Source organism: Raphanus sativus, chromosome 6 (genome assembly GCF_000801105.2).
Source record: "Raphanus sativus cultivar WK10039 chromosome 6, ASM80110v3, whole genome shotgun sequence".
Taxonomy (NCBI): Eukaryota; Viridiplantae; Streptophyta; class Magnoliopsida; order Brassicales; family Brassicaceae; genus Raphanus; species Raphanus sativus.
In genome coordinates, this window is record NC_079516.1 from 42,113,347 (window position 1) to 42,136,212 (window position 22,866).

The following is a 22,866-nucleotide window of genomic DNA, read 5'->3' on the forward strand; positions in this document are numbered from 1 at the left end:
CCACTCCTCTTATTGCCAATTGGTTTTAAGTGAAAGCCCAAGAAACTTATCATGGTATCAAAATCCAACCCGATCCACATCGATCCGTGCCCAAAGCTGGCCCATCGATCCATGCCCATAAATTTCGAGATTGACGCTCAAAGAGCCAGCCATTATCTCGAGGGGGCGTATTAGACACAAAGTGTTTCACATCGGAAGTTTTATCATGGGTGGAATAGGATATTTCTATTTCTTTATTATTTTAAATTTGATTAAAAATATTTTTTCATCTGAATTAGTGGAATTGTTTCCATTACTTTTCACTTTCATATTCAGTGATATTTTTTAAGGAAAGTTTTCTTCAGACCGAAAACAATGTATTTGGAGAAATACACTATAGCTTTACTTAACATTCATAAAAGTTCTAGTAATACTATTCATTAGATTTTGACCAGGTCTTTGAAACTGCCAAAATACTATATTCTCAAAAATATTATTTATGTAGTCATTTTTAGATAATATATAGTTGGTCAGTATTTTTTAAATAAATTTATTATATAGTTTAATAAGTTAACTCATGACAGTTTTTTTTTAATTTACCAATTATATGTCAGATATTATAAACTCTTTATTTTCATTTTTAAATTAAATGAATCAATATTTACTTAAAGTATTATAGTGATAGTTATGAAGTGATTTAAATAACATAATTTATAAGTAATCCCTTTTACTTTTAATGAAAATCTTACAATGATTAAAAAGGCATTTCTCGTAAATTACAAAGAAGATGGGGGATTAAATTTGATTGGAAAAATATTTAATGAAATCATAACTTATGCACATAACTAGTGTATTTTCTAAAATTATTTGTTTGAAATAATTATATATAATTAAAATAATTTTATATAGATAAAAAGTAAAATCTAATTATGCAGTCTCACTCCCGTTAGTTTTAATTTATTTTATGCATTTTAAAATTTTAAAAATCTTTAATATTTTAAATTGGTATTGTTTTAATAATTTATAACATAAACTATGTCTAGTACTTGATCAAATATTCTGCATGTGATGAAATAACCAGTAAAAACTGTAATCATATAAACATTAAATGTAATATGATATATCATATAATCAAATAGTTTAAACATTAGCTAATATTTCGTATTTTATTTTCTCAAGTAATAATATATTGATTTTATTTGTAACATTTTGAAATTTTGAAGAAATTAGAATATAAAATATTTTGTGTTTTAAATATTATGTTTTTAAGTTGAGGTAAATTGTAAAATTAATATTATGTTTTTAAGTTGAGGTAAATTGTAAAATTAATAATTTTGTTTCTTTGTATATGTAATTACATATACTTAGTTTTATAATTTATCAAATAATTAGTATATTAAGTTACTTTTGTTTTATTAATTGGTGTAGCACCTTAATCATGCTTAAATAAAATAAAATATAAAAGAATTGTTTTGTCTCATTATATAAATCAAAACGAAAATAATATTAATTTCTAATAATAACTAATATTAGTTGCTAATCATATTAATTAAAATTTTACTTGTGGTAGTACATACTCGGCAATCATCCCCTATATATTATTTTAGGAGCATTCAAAGAAACTAACCTTCACTTCATGTGTGATTTACATGAGTGTCATTTCTTAGGTGACAGCCTCACAATCATTTTCACACACTTTTTAAAAAATCCCTTTATTAACTAGAATTATTACAACATATGCCATTGGTCATTACAATATTAATGTGATCAATATTGATGAATTATCACACGATTCATGTTTGCCCATTTTTTTAGTTTCTATATTCAATCCCACCACATATAGAAAGTGTATCATTCATGTTTACTCATCAATTTAATAACTGAGATTTGGTAGCTTTCTATTATATTGTACATATGAAAAATATTTTTGGGGTCTATATTGTTCACATACAATTTTTGTTAATGTGACAAATACATTTTCTAACGTTACATTATATTTATATGTGTTTTCAGATGATCATAACCATGAAAACACATATTTTATATGTTTATAACTTCAGACATTACGTAATATTTACATATTTTTATATTACATATCTATAATTATAATATACAACTAAATATATTAATACACGGCCGCTCACTTCAGTTTATATAAAAATATTTTTTTTTTTAAAAACAATCCCGGTTGGATTTTCCGATGTATAATATTGAAAAGATGATCCAGGTTTTATCTTTGTCAATACACCTGATGTTAATTTATTTGATAAGAATCAAGTTCATATTATAATGTGCAATGTTGACTATTTGATTTGTAATACATAGTTTTTGCTATGCATACATCAGATTATATGATGTTACATATATCGAGAGATATTGAATTTTGATGAAAAACATATAATAAACTATTTTGATTCAATTATTACACATGTAGACTAAGTTTAATTTATGTGTCAAACCCGATAAATAGGGCACTGATTTGCTAGATGTATTTACTGAAACTGATACACGAATATTACCTCTCGCAAACCGTGAAGTATATTAATTGATATGCTTTATGTGTTTTCCTAAAACAACCAGGATTAAGAGAGCAATTTAATTGCTGAACAACCCACATGATTTATATGATAATCATCCATTGATTATGTATCCAAGCATATTTTATGGTATTAGGGCATTGATTGTAGACGTTGAATCATAAATACAAATTGAAATGTAATTAAAAGTGAGATTTCTTTTATTTAATGTTTAACAATACAAAACGTATTTTTATTTCAAGTTTCATATTGTTTGTCTTTCTTTTGTTTCATATGGTTTGTCTTTTTTTTTACAAACAAACAAACCATTATAATATAGACGCACACTCTAGGTAGCTTAATTTTTTGTTTAATTAAATAAAAGAAAACCATGTCACAAGTAATACAATAACATATAGTATCTGGTATATGGTTTGAAAGCACATATTTAGGTGACGACGATTCATTTAATGTAAAACCTTGAATTAAAAGTTATAGTACATTGACTGATTTTATAGATCTTTGAAAAGAAAGATTATATTAAATGTAATGGAATCCCTTAATTTAAGCTCCAAAACTTTTAATTAAGAAATCAACATAAATAATTGACAAATAATTATTTTTATATATCATTCAATCTATGCAAGTCTTTGGTCAATATCATATTTAATATTGTTTCCTAAATTTTCTGATCCTTGCATAAAATATTTTTCAAATTTTTAAATTGGAATCGAATAGTTAGGAATCTTTATAAGCACTGATTTTTGGCGATGCAATATTCCTTCAACCAAATTTTCCGCGCTGAAACCCTATGTATTATGACTATATATATAATACTAAACTTATTGCTACGTTATTACAACCAACGAATTTCAAAACTGTGATAACTAGCAAAGAAAATGAGTTCTCTAAATTTTATCTCCGACTTGAAATCGTGCAAGTCTATATTGAAGTAGATAGAAGTGGAAGTCAAAAGATTTTGGAAGCAGTACTCCCGCTTTTGGTGGAGCGAGACGATTGAAATTGTCTGTATATATGCAAAAGTAAGTTGTTGTTAGCCTGTAAATTGTATAAAGCTAAACCTTTAGAGCATAAGTTATATGAAGCTTTTGTTACTTTTTTCAGGGAAATAAATCCATATATCTGTCAAAGAATTTGGTTTCGCAGTTTGATTATTTTCTGAAACAAGGACGCTCCACGCTTTTGGATGGTAATGGGCAATAAAATCAAGCATAAATACTCTGAAACAAGGATGCTCCAAGATTTTGCTTTTTTAATGATTCAACAGGTTGTTATAGTTGAATGTTTATATCTTACATTTATTTTACAAAGAATGTTTATAAAATATGTCACATACTTTTGACCAAAAATATTATAACATAGTCTCAAATTCTGGATAATATTAATTACATTTACGTCTTTTATGAGCGAGATTTCTTCACTTGAGAAACATGGTATACGCACAATTCGTACCAATGGATATGGATGATGTACAGTTTAATTAAGTATAGTTATTCACACATTAACAAGTGGCGTAAATTCATTTAGGGATCAGAGGTGGTGGATGAGAAAAAGTGACCGAGGGAGAGAGTATGGCTATTTACCTATTGTAGAGATCATTTGATATTTATAGTGGTAATATAAATAAGCTAAAAAGTGTTTAATAAAATGATAACATTAAATAGGATGCTTATATGTCAAGCTGAGAGCGCTCCTCGGTTATATTTTTAATTGGACATACATTACTAGGAATATTAAAAAGTTATATTAAATAGACCACTAAATATTTTACTATATATATCATCAAATTTGAATATGGTAATAAATAAAAATTAAACTACATGTGTATTAAAAATATTTGATTTTTGGTCATGTAATGTATTAAAAATGAAAAATGTGATTATTTTATGGAAAGAAAGATTGTAAAAGGAAGATGAAACAGGAGGAATTTCTGAAAATTTTGCATATTTGTATATATAATGTTACATAATAGTTTGAAAAAAATGGTTACATAACCTATTCCTTTTTTTTCGCCAACATAGAAAGATTCTGATCCTTTCTATTGAAGCTCTGAAAGATAAGATTATGTTTTTAGTTCAGGCAATATTTGTTTTGGGCTTAACATAGATTTTAAGAATTTATAAATTAGGCTGAATAACATTAAATATAAAATTATATTAGATTCTATAAACGTAAAATCAGTTACGATGAAGTAAACAAAAACCAAACTCAATTTTTAAACAACAACCACCATCAAATCACTAAAATAAAAAACAACAAAAACCATTAATTTAATATTTCGTTTAATGCTTTATTAAATTTGAAACATATACTTATTCGTAGAAAAAAAATAAAATTCCAAAAATATAATTGTTTTTAAATTACAAATACATCATTATTTTAAGTATTTCACCCCGCACAAGGTGTGGATTATCACCTAGTTTTTTATTATATTATGAAACAGAGTTAGTAGGCAACAATTAAATATATACAGAGCAACAAATTCAAAATCCCAAACGAATAAAGAGTTGGTTGGGTTATGCACTCATATTTCCATCATATCAATACTATAAATTACACTCAGCTTGACAAAATCAGTCTTTTTAGTTAAAAAAGAGAATTAGTTGCATGTGCATCAAGGATCTCTTGCAAGAATGAGACAATCACCATCTCTTACAAGACTGATGTCGTCGATTTCTGCTCCTTCCCTCGTAAGTACTTTGGTTGGGACGAAACCCATCTTTTGTTCACCCACTTTCAATAGTTCTTCCATAGAACTCGGTAATATTACCACTTTGCCACCAGTTTCACCGTTTTCCAGCGACCTAATCGTGACTCTAGGAGGATAAAATGCACCTCCTCCTACTGAGCTTCTTGTAGTTTCTCCTCCATCATCACCTGTACAAACACGCAGTTTTGAGTTTCCTCAAAATAACAAAACAATATGTAATAGTCTTTGTCAATATAGGAAAAACTAAAGAAGGCCAACCTTCACGGTTTAGACTATCCTTTTTTTTTTGAACGAAACGGTTTAGACTATTCTTAAGAACCAAAATGGATGTTGAATATTTCAGAAATATGGTTACTTGACGAGAAAGCATACAGTGGTAGAGATAAAAAAAAATAGAGGGTGGTTTTACCAGTATTTGCAGCCGAAATGAATCCAAAGAGAGAGTTTCTGAAGTTACTGAGTTTCCGTCTCTGAGAAACCACAAGCTGGCCTCCCTCTTGGACAAGAGGTACTACTTCTCCTGAATGTGGCAGTGTAGGCTCACTGCTATGCTTCACCAACGGTTTTCCCGTAACAGGAAACTCAGGTCTTCCAGGGGTACACACCGGTTTCTTCTCCACCGGCCTGTGGTTATGAAACAACGTTTTGATGTCTTCGTGCCCTTGATGCTCGGCAAGACCTCGTGGCGTCCAACCGTAAGAATCTGGCATGTCCAAATCGGCACCTTCGTCTAACAAGAACTTCACAATCTCCACGTGTCCTTCTGAGACTGCTCTGTGTAAGGCCGTGGTTCCGTTTCCGTCAGGGAGCGTGATGTCACCGCCGTATCTGATGATGTCTTTGAGTGCTTCCAAGCTGTGCTTTTCCACGGCTAAGCACGAGTAGTAGCTCACTGAGTCTAGGCTTAGCTTTGCCCCGTTTTCCGCAAGGAGCTTTGCAATCCCGCCATGCCCCCCTATGATTGCTTCCCACAAGGGCACATTGCCTTCTGAATCTGCCAAAAAAAAAAAAATGTACACGTCACCACTAATAAAACACATGCAAAAAGATTAAATCCTGGTTAACTTACCTCTAATGTTAGGATCTGCTCCATGTTCCAGGAGTAAAACGACACAGTAATGGCTTCCTCTTGATGCTGCTATATGCTGAGATGTACAGAGAGAGAGAGAGAGAGACAGAGAGTAAGAACTAAAAGGAGGATGTGATGGTATAGAAACAGATGAATATTTTATTTTTTCTGATTTACCAGGGCAGTTCGCCCATCCTTGTCCATTTCACTAGGGTTTGAGCCTCGCCTTAGTAACTGATGCAGCAGTAAATCGTCTCCTCTGGCTGCAGCAAAACACAAACTGAGAGGTAAATCCATTTTTCCTTGAGCCAACATGTGTTCTGTATCAGCCAAAATGCCTTTCATCACTGGATCTTCCGACTCTTTTAAATGCTGCATCAACAAAGAAACATATAAGGCTCATGGAAAAAAATAAAATAAAAAAAGAAGATTAAAGAATAAGAAGATGATATATGATTATTCATTCACACCTGAAGAAGATTATTCATGATAATTGCTCCATCTCCTACGTTTGCCTGAACAAGATTCAAGAGTGTCGTACGGTTCAGACGAAGCAACTGAGTCAATCGCTTGGTACGAACTGTAAACAGCTGCGGTCTGTAACAAAGCACCCCAACTTCGCCAAAAACATTTCCTCCCTGTGCTTCATTAACTACCTGTAAAGAGAACTCACAACAACCATTTTGGCAAAATATGTCATAGATTTAGAAAGACATAAATAAATGGTGTAATGTCTCTATTAGAACTTGCCTGCTCTACTCCATTTACACGTGCAATTATTTCCTGCGCATTAGAGGAATGTGTAAGGAATAGTACAAGAAGTGGATATGCATATATATATATATATATATATAAATGTTTCAAAAACAAGACAACTGATATATGAGAAATACTTACAACAGCCCCAGTCACCAATATGTAAAAGTCTGTTGGTGCTTCGTTCTGCAAAATCACATCTTCTTTTGGAGGAAAATACTCTGCTTTCATTTCCGTGACCTACAAGATAACGCTAACCTTTCTCAACCTATGAATAACAGTTAATAATAGATAACTCAATTCCTGCGAGATATGGAACATATACCAACTGGAAAAGAAGATCGTTGGATATTCCATGGAACAAATAAATGTTGTCAACAACTTCATAAAACAGATAATGCGATATGCTGGAGCGTATAGCTTTGGGGAGTGAATCGATGATCTCTTGCTGCTGTAAGCCTTCTGAATCGGTTCTGTACCTCAAACACAAATGAGCTACCATCTGATCTTGCAACCGCACTGGTAGATTGTTTCTCTGACCAAACCCCGACGCGGCTTGGATGGTATCTCTCTAGAATACAACAAGACTCATGATGAGAACTCCACAGAGACCAGTAATATATAGACCATATTTTATTTTATTTTTATTGTACTTACAAATTTTCTAGTGCGACTGGTGACGTGAACCACCAAGTTGGTCATGTTACCAATAATATAAGCTGACAATCCAAGGTTAAAGACCATGTAGAAAAGAATGAAAGTCATCTCGTTTGAATTAACACCATGTATATCACCATAACCGGTTGTTGAGAAAGTAGTAATGGACCAGTACATGGCCGTGATATACTGCACAGATAGAGGAGACTGTTTCCAGTTTTCGTCGGTTAACGCCATGAACGTCTTGGAAGGGTCAGGATAATGGGAAGCAATGGAATAGAGGAAGCAAGCACCGCAATGAATCACAAAAAGAGTACAGAGGAGAAGCTTGGTGGATCGAACCCAGAAGTAGCTATACCTCCTATCTTTCTCCAACCTGGCGAAACAGTTGCTGACTCTCCGAAGACGCCACAGACGCAGCATGCTGAAAATTCCATACCCTTGGATACTCCCGTGAAGCAAGCTAGCGAAGCTCTCGTAAGGGAACGTGGATATGACGTCGAAAGCAAACCAAGTGGACACGTATCTCCAAGCGATTCTCTTTGGATCATCGATGAGGAGGTACGTTGCCTTGTCTAGAAAGGCAACGAAGAATGTCAGGATTATATCGATGGCAAAGAATCCGTTGACGACGTTGTCGAGGATGCTCAGAGGTGCCCTTGGCCTTTGCAAGAAACCGAATTCAAAAGGCGACGCCCAGGCTGTGTAGAGCACCAAAAACACCAAAAACGTCTCCCATGTTCTGTCATAAAACAATATTACGTATGCAGCCACGTGAGTGATAACAATAATAAATGTAAATTAAAACGCCTTAGCTGAAAGTACACAAATTTCAAGGCACATGCAGAACTTTCAACCGGATATACATAATAATAAATTCAAATTTTAGATTTTAAATAGAGATTTATGACAAAAGTACGTACAATAAAGATACAAAACCTAAGCAATGCTTGTGTCTTAACAATCACGTGTCATAACAACGTGACGAATGTACATGCATTCATTGTTTCGTCTCTTCTCCAGACAGACAGATAAAAACAAAGAAGAAATGGAAACGTAAAAGAGGAGAAGATGAACCTGTAGCGAGGATCGAAAGGAGCTATGATAAAGCGACGGAGATTAACGTCGCGGGAAGAACGACCGGTGGCTCCGAGAGAAGGAAGAAGGCCTTTGCTATGGCTGTATTGGCTCATTGTCTCGTCTCGAGACAGATGGCCAGCCATGTCATCTTCAGCCTCCTTCCCAGTTCCTCCTCCGCCGTCATTATCTCCCCAAAACCACACCTTCTTCTTCTTATCGGCCATTTAGATTTGTGATTTTGGGGTTTGTTGCATGCGAGAAGAGATTCAAAAAGGGTTTCTTGATCTCCTCCTATTTCTCCGGTTTCTAATTTTACTCTTTTATATATCTTTTGTTACCTTCTTTCTTTTCTTTTCTTTCTTTTGGGCCTGAGCTGGGAATTGTTATTTTCGCTCCTTTTATCTCTTTCTCGCCTCAAAACTGGCAGATTCCAATCAACTTAACAAATTTCAAAATTAACAAATTTCTATAAAAGGGTGTTTTTCAATAATAGTAGATTTAGAGTTAATTTTATAATATTTATAATCTACTAAAATATGGATTTTGTTTGATGTTTTAATTTTCTATAAAAACATAAAAAGTAACACACCAGTTTATTATAGTTTTATGATTCTATTTGACTATTTGTATATGTTGTCTGGGATTTATTTTAAAATTAAAAATTCGTTTTTCCATATAAAATTTGGTTAATCTTTGTGTTTTAATGATCATGGTGCACATGTAAATTGTTATCAATTTTGTGTTAGGGTTAGAAAAAATATGCATACCTGAAAATTTAAACTAATTCCAATTCTGCAGCCAATTTCTTCATGAAAAGATTCAGCTTCACTACTATAAGAGACATCATCTTGAATATATACAACCATTTAGATAAGACAATTTCTCTTGAAAGCTTGTCTTTCACCTTTGCAATGATACACAATTCATATATATACATACTATAAATTTCCATACATTTGAGAAGATAGTAGACATAGTCATCCTTTCTTCACTATTTATTTGCACACTTAACACTATCATAATTCATAAACACAATTATTCACATAAGAACATGTTTTCTTGTATGTTTAACCAACACATGATGGAGGGGTTTCAACGACCTCTAAATAACACTGTAATGGTATCATATAAGAAACTAGCAAACGACAGAGCAGGTCCTTGTACTGATACTGTTTCATCGCTTATTATGGGTAAAGTGGGTATACCAAACTGAGCTGTATCAAACGCAATGTATGGGATAGGTTTCTTTCGTTCAAGATACTCTGTTATATCTTTCATAGTAGGTCTCTTTTCTGGATCATTCTGTGAACAGATCATGCCTAGCTTCAAAAGCAGCATGGCTTCTTCGACCTCAAAGTTTCCCGCTAGTTTAGCGTCAACGCTATCTAGTAAAGCACCCTTTCTCCCGCAACCGGCAACCCATTCAACCAAAATCTTCTGCCCGGGAGACCTTTCTGGCTCTACCGGCCTCCTCCCGCAGACCACCTCAAGCATGAGTACTCCAAAGGCATAGACATCAGTAAACTCATTAGCCACGCCCATTGCGGTAACCTCCGGAGCCATGTAACCGATGGTTCCCACCACACGCGTGGCTTCAAAAGTAGAACCACGATCATGGAATATAGCAAGCCCGAAGTCTCCGAGCTTCCCATTTAAATCTTCGTCCAAGAGAATGTTGCTAGCTTTTATATCTCTATGCAACACAACTTTTCCCCAACCTTCGTGTAGATAATGAAGGCAAGAGGATACTCCTTTTACGATATGAACTCTTTCAGACCAGCCGAGACTGTTGCCGTCGAACAAGCGATCAGCGAGACTTCCGTTGACCATGTACTCGTAGACCAAAAGCAACTCGCCTTTCCTTCTGCAGTAGCCACGTAGTTGCACCAAGTTCCTGTGTGCTAGTCTTCCCATAGTAGCAATCTCCGCGACGTACTCTTGCATCCCTTGTTCTGCACCATGGGAGACTCTCTTAACCGCGATCCGAGTGCCGTCTAGAAGCTCTCCTCTGTAAACCTTGCCGAAACCTCCCGCTCCAAGCACTCTACTCTCCTTGAAACCTTTGGTTGCTTTGTGGAGAGTTCTAAAGGAGAATCTCTGGGGGCTGTATTGTAACTCCCATTGCTCAAACACCTCTGCGTACCTGTTCTGTTGGTAAAGGTAAGCTATCACGCCTGCTATTATCAAGAAAGCAACTACTGATGCGCAAGTATAAGCGGCAAGTGATTAGGTGGTGGTTTAGGGAGATCCATCACTTGAGCAACGTCAAGACTCTGCGCTGCTTTTCCGCCTATCGCCAATGACCATCCAAGAATATATTGATGGCTTCTGATTGTACCCGTACTCCCGGAGAAACCGAAAAACATTTGCTCCTTGAAGATCTTGGAAAGGTCTATAGATCTCGACAAAAGAGGCAAACTCGGCTTTTGGGTCTCCAGGGGAGCAAGAGTCACATTGAGCAACCTATTCTCTCCATCATACTCTATCCATACACGAATTCTCTGTTTGCTAGCAAGCACCAGGCTACTGTTCAGCCCTACCGTATCGTCCAAGTAACTAGCATCCTTAGATTCGACCGATACTATGCTGTTGATGTCTATCCCTACATGGTTATCACTTTCTTCTGAGGCTTCGGAGCTCGCATTAGTGTCGAGCTCCACGGCGAGTATATGATTCTCGGTTTTGTTATCGTTCGTCCTATTGAATATCCCTAGGTAAGACGTGGCGGCTCCGTACCTTAGGTCTACGATGCTGGGAGAGACGACGAAAGCCATTCCTTGACCGTAGCTGGTACGCTCTTCCGGAACTATTGCAAAGACGAACTCGGTGGAGAAAGAAAAGGAAAAGTTTAGGAAAGCTATCGGTGTTCGGTGAAAGGCGTGTCCGGTGGCTCTCTTTGAGCTGTTGGTGAGTTTTAGTCTGCCGTCTTTGGTAGTTGCCATTCCGTCAACGTATAGATCTGCTTTCCTGAAGTCGTAATGCACAAACTGGTTACCATCTTGAGCTGATAACACCGTAGAGATCGCATGGACTGAAGCTAACATCCATAAGCTCATAAATTGTATAGCTCCTGCCATCCCCACCCTAATTTTCTCAGAATGTTTGGGGATACTAACTAACTAAACTAACAAAGAAGCTAAGAGTTGACCCTAGGGAAGTTTCCTATCTTCTGACTTTGGTAATGACATCAGCTACACAATTTCTACTAGTTGAACTGGTCTTGGTCGCACTCCTTGTGATGCCTCCTAGACGGTAACATTTATTTGGCTAAGTCTCTTCAGAGACAAAATGAAAATAATTCTGACCAAATCAAACAAAGTTTAATTTTCCTTTTTTTCTCTTTCACTTCATATATTTCATAAATAAGATAGAAACATTTTTTTTACAGATAAGTCTTTGTATAGTTTTATAGTATCTAATATTGATGAACTGAAAACATCAACAAACTAAATACGTTGTTGAGATTAACGCCCTTTGCACCAAAAAGATAAGACTGAAAACAAAACGTTGATATAAAGGAAAGAAGAAAGTATGAATCCAAATAAGCACTACCAGTCTTCTTGCCTTTCTTCTTCGGTAGTTTATTTTTCATTGTAGATCTTGAGCTCCTTCCCGTCCAACATATATATATGTTTCATATATCAACCAAACAAGGGTAAGAAGACAAGCGTTGAGTCGATGTGATAAAATTTGATTTAGACTCCCAAAAAAAAAATCAAGTGCCAGTGAAGGTCATAAGTGTGGTGATACTTATTGTCTTGCATTGTAGAACATTATGCTAAATCTAGTGGATTCCAAGTTACCGACTCGGCCAGAAGAGGCTCTGTTTTATGAAAGTCTCATGTGTGATCCGTATTTTGTATGCTTCTTTTAAGTTCTATTTCTTGTCGGGTTATACTCTGTTTCATGGTCCTCTGTTTTATCGTATTTAGGGTGTTATCTTTGTTCAAGCTTCAAACACGTAGGCTTGTCGTTCTTGGTTGTTTGTGGTTCAGTAGCCAAGGGAGACGACACCTTGTGCTGTGGAATCCTGACAGCACGGTTGTAGGATATTATATAAAAATCAATTTATGTGATCGTCATTTTGATTACTAACACTTAAACACAATCGGTAATAACACTCAAAAACCAAATCATTTGGGAATTCTTACAAGAAGACATGTTCATCTATTGATGAGTTGTTGGTCCAAGATTCTTAGTATCTTTACTGGTCAAATCCTGCCTTACCTCACGACTAGTTTCTTGTATCAAGCCTCAATGTATCGTTGTCTTGAACCATTGAAGTTTTAGCTGAGAGTATGTATTGTTATCATCATCGTGTTCTATTTTTAACCATTGCGGGTTGAGAGGGTCAGACTGGAACGAGAGGCCTTGGAGCATTCTTTATCGGTTTCTAAACTTTTGGCTGCTTGTAGACCAACCTCTGATTAAAGAAGAAACTGAGTGAGAAGGGAAGACTCTAGAAGAATAAAGTCTTTTGCGAGCAGCTGTTGAATAAATTGCAGAGAATTTCCACAATACAAGAATGGACTCTTTGGTCAGTAGAAGAGAAATCATAAGAGAATTCACACCTAAGCAACACATTTTCTGTCAAAAGTATTCGACACACCGAAACATGTTCTCAATGAAGAAATAATTTATGTACAAATGCACTTAGTACTGTAACTTTTTCTAAAAACTTTATTATCCAGAGCTTACAACAAAAAGTAATCTGTTAGAAGAAAGACATCATAATAAAGGATTGGAGATTCCATACATACTTCTCTTCCATTCTGTTGCCCTATACAATCACTATAAGAACACCTCTTGTAAAAACAACAATATGTAACACTTGATTCCACATTGCAGGGAAGTATTGCCAACACCTGAAGATAAGACTGTTAAGAGATCAAAAAGTAAAAAAAGAAAGAACCAATCCTGATTGATGATACTAACAAAATTTACTATGTGTTGACTTTAGATTTCTTATCTCCATCAAATGCTCATCAGTTGATATATTTAGAGAAAGTCGGAGATCGGTTAGTGATGCTTCCTGATTCCAATCCAAAGGCCCCGACGCAAATAACTTCCCCAGTGTACTACGGTATGTGTTTAGTTCAGCCCTACATGACCTCCTCCTCACTTTCCCACCACTAGCTTGTTCTCTACTGCTGCAAGAGTCGGAGTCTTGACTAGAAGAAGTTGAGGTATCATCACTCTCATCATATCTAATAGGGCTACAACTACCAACCGAGAATGCATCAGATTCACAACAACCATTATAGACTGAGCTTCCTGTACGAACAACAGCACATTCACTAGACCTTTTTGGTCTTACCCTGACCATTTGACGGAAACCATTGTCAACAGAAGCTTCCTGCATTGATCGCATCTTCTTCTTAGGACTTCCAGTGAACGATTCAGCAGACTCACACCAATCACAGGGTGAAGGTCTCTTCAACCCTCTTAAAGAAGCAACACTCCTCTCGTGTGGCTTCTTTAGATTCTGGTTTACATCTGATCCAGTCACCGTCGAGGACTTCACAGAACAAGATACCTGTTAGCCATTATAACTCCATTAGCACTTATACCATTATAAAGTTAAAAAAAAAAAAAAAACTTACCTTTCCAATCACAACCCATGTTTCATCTTGCCAACATTGTCGAGCCCTGAGATTAACTTTATGAACGGTTAGTTCCATAGCTGCAGCACCAAGCAACCGAACCACATAGTATCTTCTTCCAGACAACTCCTCGAGGACCGTGGCGGTCTTCCAAGAAACGTTATCAAGAACCTCAACAAGTTCACCGGCTTTCCATCTGTCTACATCGATTTGCGGAGGACACGGCCTGATGCTCTTCCTTGCAACTCTCTCCTCCAAGGCATTGTATCTAACAATGTACGTATGACCATTCCGAGAGAGAATCTCGGCTGCTCTCCACCCACCATAAGGTGTCTCTTTGAGGCTCAAAACCTCAACTCTACCTCCTTTTCTGAATCTCATGAAAGTTCACTAACAAAAGCAACTGATCTGCATGACGGACAGGAACCTTCTCAATATAATATCAAGGTAAGAAAAACAGACACAAATTAGCAATTAATCACAGTAAATCTGTAAGAGAACGGATCAAACCAGATGATTACAGATTGAAGAAAACGTTAAATCAATAAACCAGCTACGGATTTCGATTTGAAGAAAGTTTCCGTGGTGATCAAGGGTGTGAAAAGAAGTACTGATAAGAATGAAATTGCATAGGAGTATGTACCTCTGACAAGCCTGAAGCAGGTTCGATCGCCGTAATATTTTGGGGATTAGGGTTTCATGGTACTGTGGAATTTACAGAAGAAACTTGGCCTCATGAGTGGGTTATCAAATTTATATATTTTTGTTTTATTTATAATTTTATTTTTAATAAAATTCTAAAGAGCGTAAATGGTTTTACATATGGGAAAATCAACCACACAAGTCACAAAGCAACCAAATGGTTACACATCTTAAAAACAATAATGTAGTAAAAACTACATAAACTATATTGAATTATATGACAACATGAACTAATATGTTAGAATATGTCAAGCATCATCGTAAATTATTGGGTTGCAAATCTAATAACACTTTTATTATTCATCATTTATAAACATTTTCACCATTTTCCTTCACTATTTTCACTAATACTTTTAGTCTTCAAATTAAAAACATTCGCATATCAAACCTCTAAGTATATTTTGACTGAAAAGTAAAGATGTGACAATGCGACGGTGTGGACATATATGAGAAGCCAGAATGTGACAATGTGTAGACAAATGATCTATTTTTAATAAAAACAAATTACATTTTTTTTACAATTAAAAAATTAAGTAATAAAAAATAGGAGATTTTATAAACTTAACAAAAACTATTTACTTCTATTAAAATTTTTAGTAGGTTGTCCCAAAAAGGGAGTTGTAATTTCTATTACAAACTTGCAACATAAATGTGCTTTGCATCATAAGAACAAGACAAGACAAAGTTGGACTGTCTAAATATGACAGCTAAACATCATTCCAAGAATTAACATAACCAAGAATATATCTCTCTTACATTTTTTAAATGGCTAAGTGACAACACGAAAAGCCAGAAACATGTCGATAATATTATCCAGACATTGCTGATCATATAACCTGAACACAAACAGAAACTGAGATTGATCTATGACAACAGTAATGATAGAACGTTGCTGCTTATGATGCAAGACATTATGGAAATGTGTTTTAAAGAATTTGATAAAGAAAAAAGAAGAGAGCGAAAAAGCTTTTCAACGCAGACAGACACACCATAGAACAAACCTCAAGGCTATTCGTTAAATCACCAATAGTCATTGCAGCTGCATGTTCCATCTTTGAGATGGTGGAATCTCTTTGCATCTCGCATGATCACTGTCCTACCGACTATATCCGCCATAATCTTGAAGGCGTTATGACAATCAATACACACACGAAGGTTTTTCATGATCGTGAACTGATGACGAGGCGCAGTGTTGAGAAGAGCACGAGCAAAAGCTATTCTCTCGCTATGAGCAAGAAGTGCATTCTCTTTGCTCTCTTCGTCTACATCGTGCAAAGAAAGTTTAGTTTGGCAGACATACCCCCTCTCCAGCATATGCGTCCTTAAGTTTCTCAGCAGCTGTAAAAGCTCATCGTTCTCAGGCAGATTGGTATCCCCTGCTCTATATTCATGCGATCTACTAGTTGCGATTCGAGCAAGACCATGAATCCCTGATCTTTTCTTCAGGATCGCTTTCTCAACATCCGATGCCTTAACCGGAAGATAACCGTCCCTCGACTGTTGGTTCAATCTCGTAGGATCCAACTCCTCGACAATCTCAGCACACCGATCTCCAAGCTCTACATCCCCGTGCACTCGAGAAAGGTTCATCAACGTTTCCCACACATCAACATTTGGCTCCAAGGGCATCCTCTCAACAAATGCCAAAGCCTCGTCTAATAACCCTGGTAAGGCCAGCATCTCAACGACGCTTACATAGTCCTCCACGGTAGGGACGATGCCGTAGTCTCTGGACATAGACACAAAATGCAACAACCCTTCATCAACATCGCCTAGCAACCCGCAAGCGTAGAACACTCCTCTGAACAGCCGACCGTCCGGTTTGTATCCTTGGGTTTTGAAACGAGTGAACATATCAATAGCGTCTTCTCCTAGACCATTCTTCGCCAAAGATCTGATCATAACGCACCAAGTCTCGAGATCCTTCTCAGGGATCTCCTCGAAAACACTCGAGGCTTCATTCATCAGCCCACAGCTGGAGTACATTTCGATCAACACGTGATATGAGCTCGCGTCTAAACCGAAACCTAAGGAGCTAATCTTCCCGTGAAGAAACTTGGCTTCTTGGGAAGCCTCTACTTCCCCGCAGAGCTTAGCTAATCGTAAAAGCCTATCTAAATCCACAACGTGACTCAAACTAGCCAACGTTTCCATCGTATGCATAGCTCTTTTGACGTTTCCTTGTCTGCAGAACGCGTCGAACTCCTCCATCACAAGGTCGGTGTAATACCTCAGGTGGTTTGCATCCGAACGGTACACCGAAGCTCTGATCTTCCCGTGAAGAGAGACCTTGGCTTCTCGCAAAGCGTTGGGTTCTAGAGAAGGATGTTCGTCTCCGCATAGATGAGCTAAACGTAAGAGCCTAGCTAAGTCTAAGACATGACCCATACTCTCCAACGATTCCATAGATTCCAGAGCCATTTTGAGAAAATACTGTTCGCAACGTGAATCAAACTCTCCAAGCCTTTCTTCGATCTCGTTGTTACCTGAATGCCAACCATTTCTGTGACCAGAGTTTGTCGGATAAATTGGATTACTGTTCCAAGCGCTGTTGGAACTGAAGTTTCCTTGAGAATAAGAAGAACCCCAGCTCTGACTCTGTGTCCGAATTTCACTAACTTCGTTTCCGTTGTTAAAACCTGATCTAGGGTTTATGTCGCCGGACGAATCATGGACTTGATATTCGTTAGGGTTTGAAAAATTAACTGACCTTTCGACAGCCGTGGTGAGATGCCTCAGGAGTGTTTTGGAGGCAGAGGGACGACATTCACTGCGAGCATAAATTGCTCTGTGAAACAAAGATAGCTTCCTATACATTTACAAAGAGCAGAGGAGAGACCAACGGTATCTCAGACGAGACCGACGGAAGTTGTCGGGGGTGATATGATACTCCTTAATTCTCTGGGCGGCTACGAGCTCGAAACGTACAAAGATACTCTCGGAGATGGACTATTTGGGCCTTAATTGGGCCTATGGGCCTAACAATGGACTCTCGTGTATAGTAGGAGCGAGGAGGAATTGGAATCTGCTTCTTCCTAATTGAATCACCGTTGGGTAGTAAATCATGCTCCGTCGCCTGATTCTCCGGCAAGTTTCCGGCGCCGCCGCGGAACCGAAGTTAGGTCGTCGTATTCACGGATTCGATCAACGAGTAAAAATCATCTTTCTTTCTTTCTGGATTTCTATACGAAATGACATTTTTTTTTGGCCGTCGTGTCGGTTCCGTGATTCAACGTTTTATTGGGGTTTGGGGGGTACAGAGAGGAATACACAGCAGGAACAAGAAGGCGATGGAGTACGTAGCCAAAGGATGGAGCGCGATTAAGGAAGTGGATAGAGTCATTGACTACTGTGAACTCAATGATCGACGCCTTATCCCTCTCCTCAGGGTACTTTACTTTACTTACTACTCTTTCTTCAAGTTTCTTCTCTTTTCTAACGAAATCCTTAAAATTGTTTTGTTGTCTTTGTGGTGTGTTTCAGGGAGCTAAAGAGAACTTTGAGCTTGCTCTTGAGGCTGATAATCTCAACACTCATGCTAGATTTTGGCTTTCTAAGCTGCATTTGAAGTATCATGTTCCTGGTGCTTGTAAAGCTATGTAAGTTAAAAAATCAATTGCTTTGCGACGACTTCATGGAAGAACTATGTCATTTACGGAAATGCTTTTTTTTTTTGGCTTTTGGTTTGTCGTAGTGGAGCTGCTTTGCTTGTCGAGGCAGCTGACATGGGTAATGCAGATGCTCAGTATGAGCTTGGTTGTCGTTTAAGAGTCGAGGTAAAAGCTTCCCAACTCTTTCAGTTTATTACTGATAAACCTTATATGGAGACACTTCAGAGCTTTCTCTTTAGCTGAGAAATGTGTAGGAATCGTTTTTTCTGCCACTCATCCTAAACCAGCATTTCATACTAATCATAATCTATCTCGCAGAATGATCATGTCCAGTCAGACCAGCAAGCGTTTCATTATATAGAGAATGCTGTTGATCAGGTATGACTCAGTATATAGTCCAGCTTCTAAAATTTTCAGGAAAAAAAAAATCTCACGTTTTAAGAGTTGGTAATTTTGCAGCTGCATCCAGGTGCCCTGTACCTTTTAGGGATAGTGTATCTGACAGGAGACTGTGTGAAGCAAGATATGGATTCCGCTGTATGGTGTTTCCACAGGGCTTCAGAGAAGGTAAAGAAGCTTCTTTTTTGTTTTATGTTTCTGCTCTCCACTTCATTACTACTGCTTCTTGTTGTAGTTTCCGTAGTTTTGAGCTCGCATATGTTTCAGGGACATGCCGGTGCTGCTATAGCGTATGGATCTCTTTTACTTAGAGGTTTGTAATATCCGACCCTCTCCTTGCTTCTTTAACATCAGCCTTTGACGATTATTGTTCATGGCTTTCTTTCTACATCTTAGGAACACAATAGATATCGTTTGGTTGCTTGCTTTTCGAGTTTACTTGGTTAAAGATGTCAACAACTTTACAGGTGTGCAAGTCCCGGAATCTCTAACAAGAATGAACACGGTTGGAGTTCCGCCGTCCAAGAGATCCAGAGAAAACATGGATATGAACCCGGTAGAGTTGGCCAAAGAGCAGTTCCAAGTCGCTGCAAGAGCAGGATGTGATCTCGGGCTGAAATGGCTGCAAAGGTTGGAGCAGGAAGAGAAGCTTCTTTTGAACCAAGAAGATAACGAATGTGCACCTGCATAAGTTCACACTTATATCGCTCCTGTCCTTGTGGAGAGTGAAATCACAAACATCTTATTGTGCAATTACTGCTGGAAAAGATATCTGTTTATAGAAATGTGCTAAAATTGAGATCCTAGAGATAAGAACCAAACAAAGAACCATGAAGTCATCGAATCTCTCCATGAAAGTCCATAATCATCTTGAGAAAATTGATGGCCGTTCTTCAGATTTGGAAGAGAAAGTGGCGAGTTTTTCACATAGTTTTCCCTAATGTTTCAGTTGTTCTCACTTGCACGAATTTGTACTTTTGAGATTTGTTATAAGCTATAAATTACTTTTCTTGTTGAACACATGATTTTAGGTAGTTAAATTACATTCTATAAATTCTATTCAATAATATATGATAAATTACATTTGTGTATTTTTGTAGTATAATATGACATCATTATCTAATATTTTTTCTATCTAACTAAAGCATGCTAAAACACCATTAACTAGTATAGCATTAAAGCTGATGTTTTAAAATATGTTTCTGTAATTTAAAGATAAAAAGTTGATTTGATTATATTATTACAAAAACAGTTATTCAAAATTGGTTTTAAAAAGATAAAAATAAAAAAAAAAGAGGAAAACAAGAAGTAGTTCGGTTTGGGAATTTTTATTTAACTCGAACCAAAGTGAACCGACCTAATAATACCAATTTTGCTAGGTTAATTGACACAATCACCCAAAATATTAAGACTCCAACATTAACTTGTTCAAAGAGAAAAGGAAGTAAGAAAAAAAAGGAAACAACGTTTGAATTCTAAGAAAAAGGAAATAAACAACCACAAAAAAGGAAACTTAAGCAATTGGAAAAACCTATATAACAATAACAAGACTCACTTATTTCTTCACACGTTCACTCTATTCTCTCTGCCTTTGATTTGAAGATGGATATCACTGCGTTTACGTCCTTTGATCAAACCTTTACCCACCAGCCCTCACGCAAAAACAGAGTTTGCATCAGTTTCTATCAAAGATTCCAGCGATTCGCCATTGACGATACCGATGGAACCCTCGTCTGCACTGGACTGGACCCGCCGTGTCATTTTCCCTCCCGTCAAATAAACCTGAATCTCGTTAGCCACCAGTTAAGTCCGAGACATCTGTTTAGGCTCATCGACTCTCGTCTCCATGATCGTACCTTGTCACGTCGTATCGCAGAAAAAATAGCAGCCGAAGCGGTTCAATACGTTGGGTTTCTTCAACCTTACGTCATGTCTGTTTATGTCGTTAAGACCCAACAGGTGGTCTCTCTTAGGGAAGAAGAAGAAGAAGAAGAGACCCAAAAGGAAGAAGAAGAGCCTACATGTGCCATCTGTTTGGAGGGTTTGTACAAGAACGATGAGACGTTCGATTTGCCATACTGTTCGCATCGGTTTCATTCTACATGTATCGGCGAGTGGTTACAGAGTCATGATTCTTGCCCTCTCTGCCGTGAAATTCTGCTCGAGGAGAATGTTGAAACTGATTTTGGATTAGAGTCTTTTTTATCTTACTAACGTTTTTTTGTTTTCGTAACTGAAAACTACTTTTGTTGCTAGACATGTAGGGTCTAACTGGTGACCGTCTCGGGAATAGTAGGAACAAAAAGGAAAAGAATTGATGGGAATAAAATTATGGGAATGATGAGGAACGTTTATTCCATATCAAATTTAGTGAGGAATAAATTTGTTCTTTAATTCTCTACAATAAAAGGAATGATAAGGAATGAAAAGGAATGACTATTCCTAATGAATGGTAAAATTTGTTAGGAATATTAAGAAATGCATTATTCCTCTTCATTCCTTGGTCACCAGTCAGACCCGTAATGTAAGGGTTCGGATTCCTTTTTCAGAGTAATGAAAACATACCATTAGTGATTCTTTTGTGGTTCATGTTTAGCATCTATAAAACAAACTATATATGCCGAAATCTAGTCAAATCCACGACATGTCTCGAACTATATGCCAAAGTCTCAATGAAAGCAAAAAAAATATACTTAGTCATGTTATCACTGAATTTTCTATGACTTTTCGTAATCAAGAAGTTTGGCAAGTACGCAAGGGCAAGGCTTTTACTTCTGTCTTCTTGTTATTTATATACTTTTTTTTCTTTGGTCAGGTTTGAAAGTATTTTCCCAGCTCAAATAATTGTTTTCCTTTTTTTTCCCTTTTTAGCTCAAATAATTGTTTGATCACATTATCATGCGTTAAGGTGCTCTACGTTATCTGACATAGCAAGATATGGATTCAACTTTATGTCTTGCAAAATTGCTCTTTCCCAGTTTGTATCAACATCAGTATTGCTGAGCAAGTCTGATCATATCATATCTTATACTTTGCATAAACAATCATTTTCTGATGCCAAAAATTGTTTTTGTAAATATCAGAGAGCAAGTACAGGTGAAGAAAGCGTTAGACTTCTTGTTGTAGTTTCACTAGTCTGAGTTTCATTTGTACAATTAGATGATCCATCTGGCTTCTAAGCTGAGCTGGCCTGGAGAAGAAGAGACTTGGATACAATGAGAATGTTTAGTTTTCGCAGTTTAAATCCCTAATTGGATACAATGAGAATGTTTAGCACCCCCAACAGAGGGTTCTAGCTCACGGGTTCTAAAAACTCATATATGTATATGCATATATTATACAAGTGTATGTAATTGCAGATTTTTAAACTTTAAGGAAAACTCAACCCAAAATACCGTAAATCTTAGAACTCCGTAATTACATACCAGTTATATAATATATACATATACATATATGAGATTTCAGAACCTATGAGCAATAACCCCATTAAGAGTGCTCTAAGTACCCTATAACAAATCCATTTGGTTTAAATGTATATTCATGGATTAAGAGTGCTCTAAGACTATAGATCTTGTTGAGCCCTATAATATAAACTTCTTAGGCCATCATTAGTGGGGAGAAACCTCTTTGAGTCTCTCAACAATAGATTTAGTTAATGTACTTAACAATGGAATTAATCACACTAAATAGTGATAAGTGGAGAAACTCTCTTTAGGCCATGATTATTCATGGATTTTTAGGACGATATTCTTAGCGTAATATA

At 36.4% G+C, this 22,866-nt stretch overlaps 5 protein-coding genes and 1 pseudogene across 10 annotated transcripts; 2 read left to right on the plus strand and 4 right to left on the minus strand.

Annotated features, from left to right (window-relative positions):
* Positions 1 to 4,917: 4,917 nt before the first annotated feature.
* LOC108810409 (potassium channel AKT6) lies at positions 4,918 to 9,171 on the minus strand. Its single transcript, XM_018582524.2, has 10 exons — positions 8,786 to 9,171; positions 7,709 to 8,450; positions 7,377 to 7,622; positions 7,193 to 7,291; positions 7,046 to 7,078; positions 6,766 to 6,951; positions 6,473 to 6,667; positions 6,296 to 6,371; positions 5,636 to 6,220; positions 4,918 to 5,393 (listed from the first exon to the last, which is right to left on the minus strand). The coding sequence occupies exons 1-10, from the start codon at positions 9,010 to 9,012 to the stop codon at positions 5,131 to 5,133; spliced, it is 2,652 nt and encodes an 883-aa protein (XP_018438026.1). The 5' UTR covers positions 9,013 to 9,171; the 3' UTR covers positions 4,918 to 5,130.
* A 422-nt stretch (positions 9,172 to 9,593) lies between these two features.
* LOC108810524 (putative L-type lectin-domain containing receptor kinase II.2) lies at positions 9,594 to 13,000 on the minus strand (annotated as a pseudogene).
* Positions 13,001 to 13,445: 445 nt separating this feature from the next.
* On the minus strand, positions 13,446 to 15,189 carry LOC108806824 (uncharacterized). Of its 6 annotated transcripts, none has more exons than XM_056987294.1 (4): positions 15,035 to 15,189; positions 14,392 to 14,799; positions 13,724 to 14,324; positions 13,446 to 13,618 (listed from the first exon to the last, which is right to left on the minus strand). In XM_056987294.1, exons 2-4 carry the CDS (start codon positions 14,770 to 14,772, stop codon positions 13,569 to 13,571), a joined length of 1,032 nt encoding a protein of 343 aa, XP_056843274.1. In that variant the 5' UTR covers positions 14,773 to 14,799; positions 15,035 to 15,189; the 3' UTR covers positions 13,446 to 13,568. The 6 variants fall into 6 exon arrangements, with proteins under 6 accessions (XP_056843274.1, XP_018434523.1, XP_018434524.1 ...); XM_018579021.2 differs by having other exon boundaries at positions 13,446 to 13,653; XM_018579022.2 differs by having other exon boundaries at positions 13,446 to 13,653; positions 14,392 to 14,818; positions 15,035 to 15,188.
* Positions 15,190 to 15,778: 589 nt separating this feature from the next.
* On the minus strand, positions 15,779 to 18,003 carry LOC108805888 (pentatricopeptide repeat-containing protein At2g25580). Its single transcript, XM_018577876.2, has one exon. It carries the CDS (start codon positions 17,908 to 17,910, stop codon positions 16,114 to 16,116), a length of 1,797 nt encoding a protein of 598 aa, XP_018433378.1. The 5' UTR covers positions 17,911 to 18,003; the 3' UTR covers positions 15,779 to 16,113.
* Positions 18,004 to 18,091: 88 nt separating this feature from the next.
* LOC108809039 (uncharacterized) lies at positions 18,092 to 20,121 on the plus strand. The gene is made up of 8 exons (XM_018581162.2): positions 18,092 to 18,244; positions 18,354 to 18,482; positions 18,577 to 18,692; positions 18,788 to 18,869; positions 19,023 to 19,082; positions 19,164 to 19,271; positions 19,371 to 19,416; positions 19,571 to 20,121. The coding sequence occupies exons 1-8, from the start codon at positions 18,158 to 18,160 to the stop codon at positions 19,792 to 19,794; spliced, it is 852 nt and encodes a 283-aa protein (XP_018436664.1). The 5' UTR covers positions 18,092 to 18,157; the 3' UTR covers positions 19,795 to 20,121.
* Positions 20,122 to 20,576: 455 nt separating this feature from the next.
* Positions 20,577 to 21,463, plus strand: LOC108808554 (NEP1-interacting protein-like 1). Its single transcript, XM_018580680.2, has one exon. It carries the CDS (start codon positions 20,706 to 20,708, stop codon positions 21,315 to 21,317), a length of 612 nt encoding a protein of 203 aa, XP_018436182.1. The 5' UTR covers positions 20,577 to 20,705; the 3' UTR covers positions 21,318 to 21,463.
* The last annotated feature ends 1,403 nt before the right edge of the window (positions 21,464 to 22,866 follow it).